Here is an 18,193-nt window from a genome sequence, read left to right as displayed (position 1 = left end):
GTTGTCTTTTGTCTAGGATTATTTTCCAAACTGAAAACCACAGCCATACCAAATTCTTTAAAATAAGTTACAGCTACTTTTTGGGGTGCCTTGTAAAAGAAAAGTAGGAAATTGAGTGGATCTCTGGTTTCATTTCATGCCAGGTAGTAAAATCATCTGTATCGAGAAAAACTGATCTTTATGAATTTTCTTCATTTCTAGCACCAAGAGAAACAATAAATGGAAGATTTAATATAGGTTCTTCTACAGTGTTTATCTGCACCTCATTCTAGAGTGATTTTTTTAAATCTCAACTAAGTCTTGGCGCCTTCTATAAAGCCACCTGATTCTGAGATTGCTGCAACATGATTAGACATCTTTAATGTTGGTTCTTAGGTTCTGTTCTTCAGGGCAAGTTTTTCAACCAATATTGGGGTATCTATCAAATACTCTAACCAAATAATATTTTGAATGTTGCCTACAATGTAAGGCTTTAAGGATTAAAATAAGAGGTAAACACACAAAAGTCTTGACTGATGTCACTATCCCAGGTCTAAGCTAACCCGACTGTATGTAGGTGCTGAGTGTATCTTTCATCCTTTTTCTTTTTTGGTGGAGGAGGGAAGGGGAAAAAGGCAGGTAATGTTATTTTGCTTTAAGATATTTTCTCCATGTCCCATTGTCTATCCTATATTGGGATCCAAAATCTCGTAGCAGTGACACGCCTTGCAGTTGTGTCTGGAGTTTCATCCTGCTTAGACCTTGGTCTTCAGAGGACTTAAGTGACTTTTTTTTTCCCATTTGCCATTATTTCCCCCCTTTCCTTGTCTCATTTTCCCAGCCAGACCATTTCAGTGCAAAAAAATGGAATGAAATTGGGGTGCCTGGCTGGCTCAGACAGTAGAGAATGTGGTTGTTGAACTCGGGGTGAGTTTGAGCCCCACGTTGGAGGTGGAGTTCACTTTTTAAAAAATGGAATGAAATTATCTGAAATTCAGCCTACTAGAGATCAATGTGGCTTAACAAGTAAACATCAGGAGAAAACGAAAGGAGTTGTTAATAATTTATGCCTTAATGTGTACTAAAGGATGCCCTCATGAGACAGAGTTCTAGACAACTGTAGTGGCTTCTCAGCAATCCCTGCTGTTGGACCAACCCCATCCTCTTCCTGTGATCTGCACTTCTACCCCTTGTTCACTGTACGCCAGCCATTATCAGCCACTTGGCTATTCCTTAAGCACATTTAGCATGTTGCTGCCCTGGGGCTTTTGCATTTACTTGTAAACCCTGCCTGGAATGCTCTTCGCCCTGATTGTAAAATAACAAACTACCCCAAAACCTAGTGGCTTAAGATAAAAAAACATCTATTGGCTTATAGTGTCCGTGGTCAGGAATCCGTGGTGTGGCTTAGCTAGGTGCCTTTGGCTCAGGGGCTCTTGGGAGGTTGTAGTCTGACTGTGAATAGAAGCTGTTGTCTTATGTGAAGGCTCAACTGGAGTTGAGGGGGTTCCATTTTCAAACTCATTCAAGTGGTTGTTGGCAGGCCTCTCACTCTCTCATCTCAGGGCTCTCTCACAACATGACAGCTTCCATCCTCCAGAACAAACAAGCTAGGGAGGGTGCCCCAGCTAGAAGTCACCATATTTTGTGATCTAATCTCAGAAGTAATATCTTTCACATCAGCCTTATTCTGTTCCTTAGAAGTCAGTAACTATCACTCAAGGAAAGGGGCCTACACAGGGGATGAACAAGGAGATGGAGGTCATCAGGGACTGTCCTAGGGGCTGCTGACCACACTCAAATACACTTACTGCTTGCTTCCTCACTTCCTTCTGGTCCCTGTTCAAATATCTTATCAGAGAGGTTCTCATAAACAATGTAAAACAGCACATACTCCATCTCTTTATCATGCTTTTTCTTCACAGCAGTGATCACAGCCTGATACGTAATGCATATATTTATTATCTGTTCCCCACTCCTTGTAGTATGCAGGCTTTATGAGAGCAAGAACTTAGTTTTGTTTGCTGCAGTATCCTCAGGTCCTAAAACAGTGCTTGACACATAGTAGGCAGTGGGTACATATTTGTTGAATGAATGAATCTATATCCGTAGGAATGCTTCCACCTGTAAAGAGTCCAAAAGCCAACTAGCAGTAGATAAACCATAAAAATAATTCATTTGACAGGGATTACAGAGGTAAGTAGTGCCACAGCTGAATCAGTGAGTCAATAACATCAACGAGAATTTAGATTCTTTCTCTCCTTCCAAACCACAGTCTGCAGATTTTTGGCTTTGTTTTTCTTTTAGGCTTGTCACCTTGTATGTCAGGCGAGACATGTTCATTGGACCACATTCAAAGGCAAGAAGGAGAGGGATAGCCAGAGGAAAGAGAGAGAAACTTCTCTTCCTATGCTTCTCTCCTTGTAGCAAGAGGAAAAGAATACATTTCCTGTAAGGTCTACCATAGATTTCCTCTTAACATCTCATTGGTTGAAATTGAGTCACATGTCGAACCTAGCTTCAGGGGCCATGGAAAAATAAGGATCTGCTTCCTCTATAGGAAGAAAAGAAAAGGAGGGAGGAAATTCTTGTTGGAGAGTCAACAGCATCCCAGTAAATTAAGACATTTCTAAGTATTGAATCAATAATAAGAGACATACAGAAGGAAAAAAGAAAACCTTTAAGGGTTATACAAAGCTTCCAGGTATTAGATAACTATATACTAGGTAGCTCAGCATGAGCGAACTTTGAACATAGGTGAGAAAGGTTAGGGAATGTTTTGCTAGGACTGCACAGGAAGCCTCCTCCTGTCAAAAGTCTTTCCACATTCTGGTTTTGTGTGTGGCGAAGTCCTCATTATTTCATTGTTCACTGTTTGAGTCCTTGCAGCTAGAAGATTAGATATGAACATAAAAGCTGGCACTGACATAAAAATTTTAATGAGTTGACCACTTGTAAGATTAGTTCTTCTTATTCAGATATTCGTGTCCTAAAAGGTCTATTAGGTTGAATTCATATTTTTGTTGGTCAGTCTTCTTAATGTTGATGTCATATTGATAGAACACAGTATCAGTGCAAAATGCAAGTGCAAATTTTGGGAAGTACACAGGCCTTCTTGAAGCTGAAAAATAATTCAGACTTCCATGAAATTGACCACGATGACCTAGCTGAATTAACAATTAGAGGAGAGAAATACAAGAAAGAGGATGACAAAATGAACACCTCCAAAGATAATGATTTGAAAAAGAGTTGGAAGAAGGCTTTGGGAAAATGAATACTGCCTTGAACATTTTTTGCAAAAATTACCTTTTTCTAAGATCGTGCTATGAAAGTCAACTGTGAAGTACAAGATACTGTATTGTCAAAGTCACAGTTTGCTGAAATAAACTTTGGACTCATTCTTGATTTGTTCCTTGAATTAGAACATAGCTGGTGCAATTTTACTCTAAATTTTGTTAGGTGTGAAACTTACTTCAGAAGTTTTAATGATACCATTCCAAGATACCTTTCTAATCAAAACTTTTCTGTGGCCTAGCATTAAATATTTGTTCTTACTTTAGAGTCACTCGGTAGTATTTCTCGGGCGTGTATTAGCCCTGATAACAACAGCCTCCTATACTTGACATTTGAGAAACATATTTTTAAATGTTGTTCCCTCACCTAATTCTAGTGGATTTGAAGACATGGTTATCTTTTTCCAAAGGTAAAACAAGTGTTAGCGAAGATAAAACAACTCCTGTATGGAAAATTTAATAATAAGTGCCCAATTTAGGGCACATTGGAAGCACACATGCTCACTGGATCCTCCCGAACTCAGGGATCAGCTACATCAGGTCTTTTCTCATGGGAAGAAGTAGATAAAGGATTGAGAAAGAGGCCAAGAGTATCCATTTAGCAAAGTCCCTTTACATGGGAAAGTAGAAGAATGGAGAATAAATGCCCTCCCCTCATACTGGAACTCATTGTTTGTTTGTTTGTTTGTTTCTTTTTTTTTTGGTAAGATTTTTTATTTATTTATTTGAGAGAGAGGGCACAAGCTGGTGGGGGGAAGGGAGAGGGAGAAGCAGACTGCCCACTGAGCAGGGAGCCTGATGCAGGGCTCAACCCCAGGACCCTGAGATCATGACCCGAACTGAAGGCTGATGCTTAACTGACTGAGCCACCCAGGCACCCCTAGTTGTTTAATTTTTTTTAAGTGAGTTTGGGAGAAAAATCTTATGTATATGTTACACGTACTCCCTTTAGAAATGGAGATTTTTATACTTTTCTTTTGGGATACAGGTTCTTTAATGGAGCAGCCAATCTGTCAGCAGACCCGGTTTCATCTAATGATTTACAGACCCCAGCTCTGAAGCCGGTGAAACATTCCTGCTGGCCAGGCACTGAGTATAGTACATCATCCTCACCATGTTGGACTTTCTAGCTGAGAACAACCTCTGTGGCCAGGCAATCCTAAGGATTGTTTCCTGTGGCAACGCCATCATTGCTGAACTTTTGAGGCTTTCTGAGTTTATTCCTGCTGTGTTCAGGTACAGAGACCGAGCCGATCAACAGAAATATGGAGATATCATATTTGATTTCAGCTATTTTAAGGTAATCGTCCTCCAGAGCATTTTTACCACTGTATTGTCTATAAAAACATACTTTCTCTGGGAACCATGAGATGCTGAAAGGTGAAGGAACTATGGAGAAAGAGTTAAAGAGTAAAGCTTTTAAACCAAATTTAATATCAACAGGCTAACTTGAAAATAATATAAATGTATTGTGTGGAATCCCTAACATAATATAATCAAACTCTTAAAAAGATAACTTTGGTATAATGTATTTCACAACAAAGTATCCCACACTTAAAAGCATGCTAATCGTGGTTACAGTTCCAGTTCATTTCTTTCAAAGGGACTTTGCATCTCGGCTTCTGTTATCTTCATTACTTTCTGTAGCGCTGCTTTCAAGTTTTGATACCCCTTTTAAGGTATAAGAGCAAATTTTTAAAAGACTATTTAGAAATGTTTAGAAATTGTTACCCACAAGTATGCTTTTATTGCCATTTCACATAAATGTGTTTTTCTTCTCAGGGTCCAGAATTATGGGAAAGCAAGCTGGAAGCTAAGCCAGAGCTACAGGATTTAGATGAAGAATTTCGTGAAAACAACATAGAAATTGTGACCAGATTTTATTTAGCGTTTCAAAGTGTGCATAAATATATTGTAGACTTAAACAGGTATTGATTAATTTAGCAATGGCTGATTCTGATAGTAAATAGTGGGAAAGGGATATGCTAGAGAACATGCATCTTTCTGAGTTACTGCACAATCTCCCCAACCCTCCCATGCATAATTGTCTTTTCCCTCCTGTGGCACTAGTCCTCTTAAGTATTTTAGAGCTTTATTATGCTTTCCTGTTCTTGTGAAGTAGTATAATAATCTTGGTTTGTACTACGTCATATGGCTTGCTTGCTTCTTTTTGTTTTCATTGACGTATCGTTGACACACAATGTTTCATTAGTATCAGTTGTACAACCTAGCAATTTGATAACTCTGTATGCTGTGCTCATCACAAGTGTAGCTACCATCTGTCCCCATGCAGTGCTATCACACTACCATTGTTACATGCCCTGTGCTGTACTTTTCACTCCTATGATTTACTCATTCCGTAACTAGAAGCCTGTATCTCCCACTCCCTTCACCTGCTTTGCCCATCCCCCTCCCCCATTCCTCTCTCTTCTGGCAACCATCAAATTGTTTTCTATAGTAAGTCATATAGCTTTCAATCCTGTAGTTTATGGTCATATTTTAGTATCTTATATATGAGCAGTATAGAGAAAGGAACTTATTTTTTAGCATTGGAAGCCATAGCTTCCTTCTTATCCCTAACTACACAGTATTCTCCCTTAAGAATTCACTACTTATCAGCTTTTAAACTAACTATTCCATGTTTTTATAGCATTACTCCTAAGATATTTGTAATTCATTAATCAAGACAAGGGGCTATTCCTTTTATTTGGAGTATCCAGTATTAGCAACCTGTGGCCCTAAATCACTATGATTTATAGCTCACAAGTCCAATTTTAAGAGCACAAAGGGCCACAGACTATTTGAAGGCCAGAATGCCTGGTATCTTGCCTTATCTTTTAAAAATCTTTACATTCCTTCTTCAAAGGTTTTCAGGTTTTCATTAGAATGAATAACTTGCTCTGGGGTTTCATTTCTAGATATCTAGATGATCTCAATGAAGGTGTTTATATTCAGCAAACTTTAGAAACTGTGCTTCTCAATGAAGATGGAAAACAACTTCTAGTAAGTAATAGTAACCATTTAAAATAGAAAGTCAAGAATGTCAAGCTTAGCATCACTTTTTTTCCTGTAAGTCCCAAAGACATGCAAAGTACCCTTCTTTAAAGAGAAGCAAAATAAACTGACAATTATCTTCTCCCAATTGACAGTATCTGAATTTAGAATGTAGCAGACTCTGAACAGAATTGCAAATGAGTAGAAATCATGTGGAGGTTATGAGCTTTCTCAGTGTAACAATCCTGTCTTCTTTATCTTTTGCATCCCAGCCATCTAGCCTTAGAAACTAGTACATAACAATTGTTTAAGAAATGTTTGTTAAATAAGTAAAAGATTTAGAGGGACTGCATTTGGGGTCCCAAGCCAAATATCAAAAACAGGCCACCTGAAAGGTAATCACTGCAAATTAAAATTTATTTCACATACACTTTTCAAAGCCCATTCTGTACAGAAGGTGAGAACGCTTTGGGGAAACCTGCATTCCCCTTGTAATATAAAGCTTTTAGGAGGAAAGGGAACAAAGTGATTCTTTTTATTTAACCCTCGTCAGCTTCATCCTATCAGAACGTATACTCCTGTGAGTTTGGCCACCTTCTTCCTCTCTTCCTAGTGTGAAGCGCTGTACTTGTATGGAGTTATGCTGCTGGTCATCGACCAAAAGATTGAAGGAGAAGTCAGAGAGAGAATGCTGGTCTCTTACTATCGATACAGGTATCCTGGGGCTGGGACTGCACCCTCCAAAAGCACTGCTATTGGCAAAATGCAGTGTAGGTTTCCATACTACTTGTACTGGGAACAGCAGCAATATGCTCTAGAATGAAAAGAATGGGATTCTTATGTCTTCTGAACATAGTGTAGAACTGTAATGATTACTCTACATTTTTGTATTATCTCAATATCATTTATATTATTTATATAATACATTTATATAATACGTTCATATTATTTATGTAATACATTTTATATCATCATAATAAGACTATATGTCATATAATCTATATGTTATATGTAAAAGAGCATATATATTATAGATTATTAGAGATAGATTATCATGTCCATGATGGTACCTAAATTTAAAAAAAAAAAAAAAAAAAAAAAGGAATCTGAATTTTCTTTACCTTAAAGATAGATAAATTTGGGAATTTTGGAAGTCTAACGAATGTTCTTTTTTTAAGTTTTTAAATATTACTCCTGGGCAGATGTAGGGAAATGAATACGTTTTCTGTTGTCTATTTTAGGTTGATGACTTTGAAAAGGTATCCCTCCAGGTTAGGTGGGAAATGAATTCACACACACACACACATATATATATGTATGTATGTGTGTATATATATATATATGTATGTATGTGGAATCAAAAACAAACGACAGCACATATCACGATCATGTGTTTTGTATGTCTGTATAGAGCTGCGACTTCAAGAAGTAGGGTCTTTAAATCGGAAGCCACCTTAAAGCTCTGTAATTCTGGTATCTACCACACAGGTTTCAATTTGTTGAGTTAATGAGTCAAAATCGGGGTACAAGGTCAACGTTAGAAATAGTCACGATTCAGGGAAGAAACAGATGATAAGCAGGAATCAGTTAGGTACGTGAGCGAAAAGATGCACAGACTAGAATTAACGTTCTTAAACTTAGAAATTAGAGTAAAATAAATAGGGCAAAGGGGCAGATCCTCAACCGAGAGGGATCGTTGGAGACATCGTATCTTCAGCAACAGCTGGTACTGCTGCCTCCTCAGCCGGAAACTCACCTCAGGCTACTCAGCCAGCCTGTGTCCTTCAGCTTTGTGAGTACGTGAGGCGCATGTCCACCAGCGTGCGTAATTCATTCACAGTAGTTTGACCATGAGCTGTTTAACATCCGTGTTTTTTAAAACGAACTTTGAATGGCCTTGCCCATATTTCCAAAAGTAGTGGAAAAACAAAAACAGTAACTAACATAAAGAAGAAGTAAAAAAAAAAATTGTTTATCAAGGCCAGCTTTTTTTTTTTTTTTAAGATTTTATTTATTTATTTGACAGAGACAGCCAGCGAGACAGGGAACACAAGCAGGGGGAGTGGGAGAGGAAGAACCAGGCTCCCAGCGTTGGAGCCTGATGTGGGGCTCGATCCCAGAACGCCGGCATCATGCCCTGAGCCGAAGGCAGACGCTTAACGACTGCGCCACCCAGGCGCCCCATCAAGGCCAGCTTTTGACTTTGACAATCCAGCTTTGTCCCTTTGGGTACAACAGCTAATTCATTAGAATGTGAGGATCCATTACTGAAGTGACAGCGAACAGTTACAAGGCAGAGTTGTGGGAAAGGAGATTCTTACATCAAATAGGAAGTCATCTTCAAGTCTTAGATTCTTTGGGTCTCCCTGAGGGATTACTGCTCCACACCACCCTGAAAACCACGGATGTTTTGATTAAATCTCCGTAGAAGGTGCGCCTTGCCAAGAAACCAGTTATTATATATCCCACTTTAAGTTGACATCATCTTTTAAAATGATTTTTTAACTTATAAAAGGTTGGTGCTGGTTCACGTTCTTTATCTGCAACTCTGAAATCCAGAGAGCTCTGAAAAAAATATATGGATGTGTACACACACATATACATGCACATACTAAGTTCTTTGGCAGCAAAGCTGATCTAACCTGAAATCATCTGGAGTCAAAACCTGATCAGAGCAGATGCAAGGCTATATAGGTAGTCCTTATTTATCTCACTTGCATGACTGTACATTTTACTGCAGAAATATTAATGGGTTGATCGTGTAATGCCAATTGAGACCCTACTCGAGTATCATCTTGTATTTCCCGTATTAACTTTTTATATTGGGAAAATGCTGTAATCTGAAACAAGTCCAGCCCTAAGGATTTTGGAAAAGGGATTGTGGATTTTAATATAGAACTAACTATATATACGTGTAAGAACCCATCTTACAAGTGTGCTATAACAGACTTTTTGAAAATGTAATTGTGACTCTTAGGGATATAAATTGACCAGAAGTCTTATCCGAAACTACATAAAGCCAGGTGATAATGAAATTCTGCACTTTTTTTTTTCTTTTGAGTTTCTAATATGTGCGTTTTGTCTGGCCCTTTATTTCCCATTGTGAACATGGCTCAGTGCCGCTCGATCTTCTGCTGATTCAAATATGGATGATATTTGTAAACTGCTCCGAAGTACAGGTTATTCCAGCCAACCAGGAGCCAAAAGACCACCCAACTATCCTGAGAGTTATTTCCAGAGAGTACCTATCAATGAAGCCTTCATCAGTATGGTCATTGGTCGACTGAGATCTGATGATATTTACAACCAGGTGGGGATTAAATCTATCAAGATTTTAGTAGTTTAAAAGATTGATTTCACTTTCCTCCTCAATTACTACTTCCTTCTTCCTCAAAAGAATAAAAGCAGCTAAAAATTTTCAAATTTGGGGGCCTGTACTGTGGGATGGTAGTGGAAAGAGGGACAATAATTTGGGCAGAATTAGAGACTTCAGGGAGAAGATGGCATTTGGTCTGTATTTGGAAAAAAGATGCATTCTTTCAGTCATTCATTCGAGAAAGAGTTATTGAGCGCATGTTCCGGGCTGGCTGCTGGGGTCCACCACTGACGAAGGGCCTGGTCCCTGCCCATAATGAGGTTGTAGCTGAAGNATGTGGCTGCTGGGATCCACCACTGACGAAGGCAGGCCTGGTCCCTGCCCATAATGAGGTTGTAGCTGAAGGAAGAAGATGGAGAGCTAAAGGAATTATAGTAAAGCAAGGTGAGTGTTAGCTCAGGGGAAGCAGAGGGGGCCGTAGAGCATACAACAGAGACCGCAGGATTGCCATGGGTGGTCGCGGGGTGTGGGGTCCATCAGCTCTGAGAGGTCATCTATGGTAGAAAGACAGAAGTGGACAACTAGCAGGACACATGGGGTTAAAACAGTTTTTGTTTTGTTTTTCTGAGGAAAAGACTTCAAATTGTAGCAGAGTCAAGGGCAGGAAGAGAATACCCTGTGGTTGGCAGTAAGAAGGCAGGCCCTGGCTACATTGTAGTCCTTACAGTGCCGCCCTCTGAGAATTGCTCCCAGGGCCCAGGATCCCCTGTTGGGAGACAGATGCATCCCTGAACTTGATCACTTATCCGACACACGCATATATTCAGCTGTCACCAACCGCTGCCTCTCCGGGGGTTGTGTGTGCCTTGCAGGTGTCCGCGTACCCCTTGCCTGAGCACCGCAGCACGGCCTTGGCGACCCAAGCTGCCATGCTGTACGTGATCCTCTACTTCGAACCTTCCATTCTTCACACCCACCAAGCAAAAATGAGAGAGATTGTGGACAAATACTTTCCAGATAATTGGGCAAGTATTACTATCAGTCTTTTTTTTTCTCTGTAATAACCTTGTTAGGGAACCGATTTTCTGTTCTTTTGGCCTTTAGTCCGGAGGTCATAATGTTGTAAATAATGAGACATAAAGTCACTCAGATAAAATTACTCTAAGTATGTTGAGAATCTTCTAAATCGTAAAGTGAAAGAATTAAGTCAGCGCAACTTCCTGAAGAACCTAGGGGTTTTTTCTTAAATGGATACTGTCAAGGTAAAACCGCATATTAAAATGTATCTTGTTTTAGTTGCTGAGATTGTAACTGTGTCATAAGTATTTCTTTATTCTTTTCTATTTCATGACTCTAAGCTTACAGAATTAATGTTATTTTATGAATAGGAATTTTACTTCCATGGTAAGTTTCATCTACCTGTAAGCTAATATTGATGGGGCTGTTAAGGTTTATATTACTGCAGGGATATTCTTGTGACTTTTTAAACATTGTCTCACCCCAAAATATTAATTCTTAAAACAATAGAACTGACTTAACATACTCAGTGTAGATGAGATGTTCTCTTTGTACACAGAGGTGTTAATAAAGGACAATGAATTGGATCCTGTTCTCAGGCAGCTCAATCTGTTTCACTCCCTACTGGCCGTTGAGTCACAGCTATGATTAGGGAGCTGTAGGAAGAACAGCCCGCAGTGAGGAGATGATGTTCCCTATCCACGAACACATCATGCTTAGGAGCTTGGAGCTGAGCAACCAGGAGGAAGACTCTGACAATCTGGGTTCATTTGCTTAAGCTTAATAAAGAGTTTTGACCATAGTACTATAATCAGAAACACTTTCAATGTGAAGGAACATCCAAATCCAGTTATATGAGGCTTATAAGATACACTCCTAAAAAACTCCCCTGGCACACTAAAAATAAAGGAATTGGGGCACCTGGGTGGCTCATTCAGTTAAGGGTCTGACTCTTGGTTTCAGCTCAGATTGTGATCTCAGGGTCGTGAGATCGGGCCCCGTGTGGGGCTCCACACTTAGCACAGAGTCTTCCTCTCCCTCCTCCTCTGCCCCTTCCCCTGCTCTCTCTCTCTCTCAAATAAATAAATAAATAAAATATTTTTTTCTATAAAGGAATTAAAATGAGAGAGAGAGATTCCAGGCAAATGCCAGCCAATGAAAAGCCAGTAAGAAAATATTAATATCACATCATAGAGAATTTTAAAGAAAAACACTAATAGGGATAAAGAGGGATCATATATCATTTTAAAAAGAATAATCCATGGTCAATTCATAAGTTTACACCCAGTGAAATACTCAAAATATATAAAACAAAAACAAAATAACATGTAAAAATTGATGAAACCATCATCATGATGGGAAATTTTAATATACCTCTTTCTATATATAATCCTGCTCTTTCAACAGTCCTTAATAGATGTTCCATGTGTATTTGAAAGGATATGCATGAAAGTTGGGAAACATCAGATCACAAAGTCAACAAAGTTTAAAAAAACAATGTTAGGGGCGCCTGGGTGGCACGGCGGTTAAGCGTCTGCCTTCGGCTCAGGGCGTGATCCCGGTGTTATGGGATCGAGCCCCATATCAGGCTCCTCCGCTATGAGCCTGCTTCTTCCTCTCCCACTCCCCCTGCTTGTGTTCCCTCTCTCGCTGGCTGTCTCTCTCTCTGTCAAATAAATAAATAAAATCTTTAAAAAAAAAAAAAGAAAGGAAAACTGGTAACATATTTACTGTNGTATTCTCTTACTGTAGCATGATTAAATTAGAAGCCAACGCTTAAAAGATATTTTTAAGTGTTTGGAAAAAATGTACACTCCCAGACAACTTCTGTGTTCAAGAGGAAATCACAGTGGGACGTGTGGGTGGCTCAATTGGTTAAGCGTCTGCCTTGGGCTCAGGTCATGGTCCCAGGGTTCTGGGATCAAGTTCTGCATCAGGCTCCTTGCTCAGCAGGGGCCTGCTTTTCCTTCTGCCTGCCACTCCCCCTGCTTGTGCGTGCTCTCTCTCTCTCTGGGACGAATAAGTAAATAAAATCTTTAACAAAAAAAAAAAAAAAAAAGGAAATCACAGNAAAAAAAAGAGGAAATCACAGTGTAAATGAAGAAATATGTAGAATTGCTCATCAAAATACTACAAAGTGAAGCTCATGGGAATGACTAAAACAGCTTTTCAAGGTAAATGAAGTAAATGAAACCTTAAATACGTTTATTTAAAAAACAAGAACAATTAAAAATAAATGAGTTAGAGGGGTGCCTGGCTGACTTAGTCGGTGCAGCATGTGACTCTTGCTCTTAGCCCCACGTTGGATGTAGAGATGACTTAAAAATAAAATCTTAAAAAATAAATAAATAAATGAGTTAGATATTGAGCTTAAGAAGCTAGAAAAGGTCAAGTGAAAGGAAGTCAGAAAGTATATGAGCAGCAGTGTATTGAACTGGACAAAAAGGGAATGAGAGAAGATCAATACAACAAAGGCTGATTTTTTGAAGAGTAATAAAATAGATATTTAGTGAGACTGACCAGAGAGAGAGAGAAGGCAAGTTTAAATATGTTAAGACTGAAAAAGCAGACCTAATAAACACTAAAGAACTTTTAAAGTTATAAGAAAACTTCTGAACAACTTTATGCCAATGTATTTGAAAACTCTGAAGAAATGGAAAATTTTCTCAAGAATATATAAATACCAAATCTGATTCAAGAAGGAAAAGGAAGCATGACGAGGCCCAGTGATTGTTAAAGAAATGGAACTGGGGATCCAACCTCCCCGCTTATCCACCTCCCACCAAAAGGAAAGGATCCCCAGGACCACAGGATGCCTCAGGCAACTTTTAGCTGTGACTAATAACCCCAGTTTTATACAGACTGAAGTGGGTGGGTAAAGAACCACAAAAATAATGCTTTGTTTCTTTTAGTCGAGAGAGTCTTGTGTGAACTGGGGAACCCTAGGAGTCCCCCAGGCTCATTCCAGGGGTCAGTGAGGTAAAACTGTGTTTATGATAACACCAAGTCACTCTGTACCTTCTCCTCTCAGCCTTCCCCAGTGCACTTCGCATTTCCAGAGGCCCTGACACAAACAGTGCCTGAGGAGCCCAAACGCGGGAGCCGAGTGTGTGTCTGGCCGTCTTCAGTTAGGCCGGACATTACAGAGACAAGAAAAAACGGGGAAGTGATGCCACCCTTCTCACAAAACTCTTTGGGCAACATTTAGTCTCATTTTTTCTTTTTAATGAAAAACATTTTTTGTTAGCATGCAGCAGGTTTCATATTGCTATTTGAAGTGAATTAAATAGTTCTTGAAATGTCTCCGTTGTAATGTGTAATATGATAAATATCAATAGATATAAACCCATTAAAAAAAAGTCCTTTGGAGTTTTCAAAAGTTTTAGTTACATAAAGGCTGAGGTGAAAACTGCTCTAGTCTGCTTTTCTGTCAGCCTTGATTTACTCATTTTCCCATGAGTAGCTCTTGTCACCCTTGTTCCAAAGTGCCCCTAAGACAGAACGCTTACCTCTCTATTTGGCAAATCATTGGTTTTTCATTGCAGTGGAGTGTGAACTGGAAGGAGTGGGCAGTGTCTTCTGTAACTTTCCCTCCAAGTGAGTAGGTATTTAACATACTGGATGAATGTGTCCTCTTCCAGGTAATTAGTATTTACATGGGGATCACGGTTAATCTAGCAGATGCTTGGGAACCATATAAAGCTGCAAAGACTGCTTTAAACAATACCCTGGACCTTTCAAACGTCAGAGAACAGGTAGGTGCTGGCCAATGCAGAAGGATTCTCCTAACAGCTGCAAGCCTGCTTCAGGGGGGTAGGAAATGAGGAGAGTTCCCAAGGAATTTTGAAAATGCCCACATAGACATTTTAAGTGCGGTGATTAATGAAAGGCAAATTTTGCACATCCTAATAAGATAGGTAATTATAGATTTTTAACTTGCATGGTATATGTAAGTGGGAGACTTGGGTCCTAAGATTCAACATCCTTAGATGAATCAGTATGTCACATGACCCCAATTGACTTCACTTATTCTTGCTGAAGTCTGTGTCCTTGTGGACAGAACGGCTTTGACTGGTAGCTGGAATTTTAATTTTTCACTAGTAGAATGAATATTGAGGATGGTGACTGAATGTACATAACACGCCCTGTCACTGTAATTTAAATTCAACCTCTCTGATGTGAGAAAGGAGCAACAAAACCGGAGACATTTCATCTCCTTAAAGTTTAAATGGTTACATTCTCTTTGATAAGAGCACAAGGCAGTTAACCCCCAGTTTGTTTTCTGTGATTAAGAGTCTCTTATGATTTGTCTCCCTCTCTGATTTCATCTTGTTTTATTTTTTCCTCCCTTCCCCTATGATCCTGTTTTGTTTCTTAAATTCCACATTTGAGTGAGATCACATGATAATTGTCTTTCTCTGATTGACTTATTTCACTTAGCATAATACTGTCTAGTTCCATCCACCTCATTGCAAATGGCAAGATTTCATGTTTTTGATGGTTGAGTATTATTCTATTGTATATATATACATATATATATATATATATATATATATATATATGTATATATATATATATGTATATATATACCACATCTTCTTTATCCATTCATCTGTAACTGGGTGATGGACGTTAAGGAAGGCATGTGATGTAATGAGCACTGAGTGTTCCATAAGACTGATGAATCACTGAATTCTACCTCTGAAACTAATAATACATTATATGTTAATTAGTTGATTTTAAAGAAACAAATAGTTAAAAAAATAAAAAAGAATGCAAGGCAGAAGGAAATTCTGAAGTAAATAGAGCAATAAAAATCTCTTCGTTGGGCAGTATCCTTGACATTTCTAAACAGTTATCTTCCTCAGCGGCTGTCTGAGTTTTTGAGTTTCTAGTGCAGATAGAACGATATTAACTCAAAGAACTTCAGCATGTTTTATTCAAGTTAATTGAATTCCATCAATAATGCACAAAATAATTTCAACGTTGGCAAGTCTCCTAGAAATGTATTAGAGAAAGCGGCAGTTCCAATACTTACTGGTATAAGGGCATTAATTTTTCATTACTAAAATTACTTTCCAAAATGCATTTTCTCCTTGGTGCCTTTTTAGGAAGATCTTCAGAGTCCTCTGATGAAGCACCTGGTGATAGTTTTAAACTACCTCGACTAGGCTAATGATGTTTAATGTCTACCTCTTGCTTTGGGGAAAGCAGAATGAACAAATTTCCAAAAGGCTGGTTTGAAAATTCACTTTTGATCTACTGAGGCATATTTTTATTGTGCTTTCATCTGCCTGTAGAAATCTCTTCTCCTGGGTATTTCTGCTCTGCTTTCTTTGTCAGTAATTATGGGAAGAATAGGCCATTGAGCTTCTGCCCTTCTGTTTCTTTTCCACCCAAGTTAAGAATAGAAGGGGCCCTTGGAACTACTTGTTCCCAGTTCTCCAGGTGACATTTGCAGAAACCAGGAGGGAGAGGTTAAATCATAGCTGGAGGTAGAATTTAGGATTCTCTTGGCTCTGAGTCCACCGTCCTTTTCAAAAATGCCCAATAAACCACATGCCTTTGAGCCTTACCAACTATGGTCCATAGGTTATTCATCTCCTATAGAAATGTTATTATTTGTCCAGGGGTTCATCTGAATGTGATTTGTTTTCAAGGAAAATCATTTTCTCTTTTTGAAAATGTTAATCAAGTTGTTTCGTTTTTCATTGTAAAAGTCAAGCAGATATGCTACTGTCAGTGAAAGAGTGCACACTCAAGTACAACAGTTTCTGAAAGAAGGTTATTTAAGGGAGGAGATGGTTCTGGACAATATCCCAAAGCTTCTGAACTGCCTAAGGGACTGCAACGTTGCCATCCGATGGCTGATGCTTCACACGGCTGACTCAGGTAATGTGCCAAAGGTGTGCCCATCTGCATGGCTCCATATAAAGACTTTCAGAATTAAGATATGCTCCATGATCCAAAAATGCTTTAGCCTTTGGAAGACAATCAAGTTGCCTTTCCTTTTTTTTTTAGATTTATTTATTTTAGAGAGAGAGAGAGCATGCGTGTGTGTGAGCAGGGGGAGGGGGAGAAGGAGAAAAAGAGGGAGAGAATCTCTAGCAGACTCCCCACTGAGCACAGAGCCTGCCAGGGGCTCCATCTCACAACCCATGAGATCATGACCTGAGCTGAAACCAGGAGTTGGGACATTCAACCGACTGAGCCAGCCAGGCACCCCAAGAATCAAGTTGCTTTTTAAGTTAGTCATTTTTGTGTCTACTTAGACAAGTCAACAGCCCACCTGAATAGTCCCTTTATCAGGTTAGATGATCTTGGATTATCCCAGTGGGTCCAGGGTAATCAAAGGATCTTTGAATTGGCAAGAGGGGAGCAGAAGAGTCTGAACCAGAGAGGTGGCATCATGAAAAGTCTCAACAGGCCATTGCTGGTTTTAAAGATGGAATGGGGCCCACAAGCCAAGGAATACAGGTGGCCTCTAGATGCTGAGAAAGATAAGAAAACAGGATTTCCCCCAGAGCCTCCAGAAGGAGCACAGTTCTGCTGACTCCTTTATTTTACCCCACTGAGACCCATTTCAGGTTTCTCATCTCCAGAACTATAAGAGAATACAATTGTGTCTTTTTAAGCCATTAAGTTTGTGGTGATTGGTTACAGCAGAAAACTAATACAAGAGCTAATCCAGTAAGTAAAATCCGGATGTGCAAAACACATCTGGCAGGATGTGGGATTTGAGTCCAGAGCAGGAGAGAAATGTTGCTTGATGGCATAGAGGGGTGAAGGTGATCGGTGAAGGCTCCACAGAGGACCCTGGAGTGGACTGGCCCCCCATAGGATTTTGAAGTAAAAAGTTGGAGGCTGGAGAAGTGATCAAGAAGAAGGTATGATTTTGGAAGTACAGAAAAACATGGGCCCACAGAGTTGATGAACAGGCTAAACCAGAGTGCCTACTAAAGGTAGATTGGGTCTCACCTTTTCTGGTCCACAGTCCTCTTGGAGACACTCTGGGCCATCAAATTCAGTTGCTTCACAAATTGTAGGAGATGCTTCCACAGAGTCTGTGAGCCTGTTACTTAAAAAACAAACAAACAAAAACAGTTTAAGAGAAAAATAAGTGGGTTGGACTAACCTGAGCTAGTTCAGAGCTGACACAATTCCTTGTACTTAGTAAAGGCTGGATTGATGTTCATTGACGAATGATTTCCCTCGTCTGGAGTGCATGCACCTCCCGCTCACAGGTGTGTCATCCGGCAGCCCTGTAAAGCCTCCTGCTTTTTGTTTTTCATCAACCAACTTTGCTTGAGAGAGACCCTGAGACAGGCACTGCTTTCAACAGTTCTTTCTCATGAGGCTGTGTAGTCTGTGTCTCTAAAAATACTGCCCGCTCCAGATTGTTCTGCAGCCTCCCACGGTCACACAGTAGCCCGTAGCCCTCTTTCAGGCCAGATGTTCTTCCCTCTAGCTCCCGTCTGGTTCCACGTCCTGTGAGTGGTCAGCAGTAAAGACAGCAGGTGGACTTCATCCTCTGTATCTTTGAAAATACACGGACTTTCTCCTCAGCCTTCTGTCTGCACACTAGACCTCTCCA

At 39.6% G+C, this 18,193-nt stretch overlaps 1 protein-coding gene across 6 annotated transcripts in view; it reads left to right on the top strand.

Annotated features, from left to right (window-relative positions):
- The window catches only part of WASHC5 (WASH complex subunit 5), a 59,213-nt gene that overhangs the window by 1,166 nt on the left and 39,854 nt on the right, over positions 1-18,193 (top strand). For all 6 annotated transcript variants that reach the window (XR_002143009.2, XR_002143010.2, XR_004627898.1 and 3 more), the window contains exons 2-9: positions 4,261-4,572; positions 5,055-5,200; positions 6,191-6,275; positions 6,880-6,980; positions 9,384-9,576; positions 10,455-10,607; positions 14,241-14,354; positions 16,320-16,491. Coding sequence is in view for 3 of the 6 variants with exons in the window: in XM_019801257.2 (XP_019656816.1) it covers positions 4,387-4,572; positions 5,055-5,200; positions 6,191-6,275; positions 6,880-6,980; positions 9,384-9,576; positions 10,455-10,607; positions 14,241-14,354; positions 16,320-16,491 (1,150 nt within the window). In the remaining 3 variants the exon portion in view is untranslated. The remainder of the gene's footprint in view (positions 1-4,260; positions 4,573-5,054; positions 5,201-6,190; positions 6,276-6,879; positions 6,981-9,383; positions 9,577-10,454; positions 10,608-14,240; positions 14,355-16,319; positions 16,492-18,193) is intronic.

Source organism: Ailuropoda melanoleuca, chromosome 9 (assembly GCF_002007445.2).
Source record: "Ailuropoda melanoleuca isolate Jingjing chromosome 9, ASM200744v2, whole genome shotgun sequence".
Classification (NCBI taxonomy): Eukaryota; Metazoa; Chordata; class Mammalia; order Carnivora; family Ursidae; genus Ailuropoda; species Ailuropoda melanoleuca.
The sequence above is the reverse complement of the archived record's forward strand: the minus strand, read 5'-3'. Positions and strand labels throughout refer to the sequence as shown.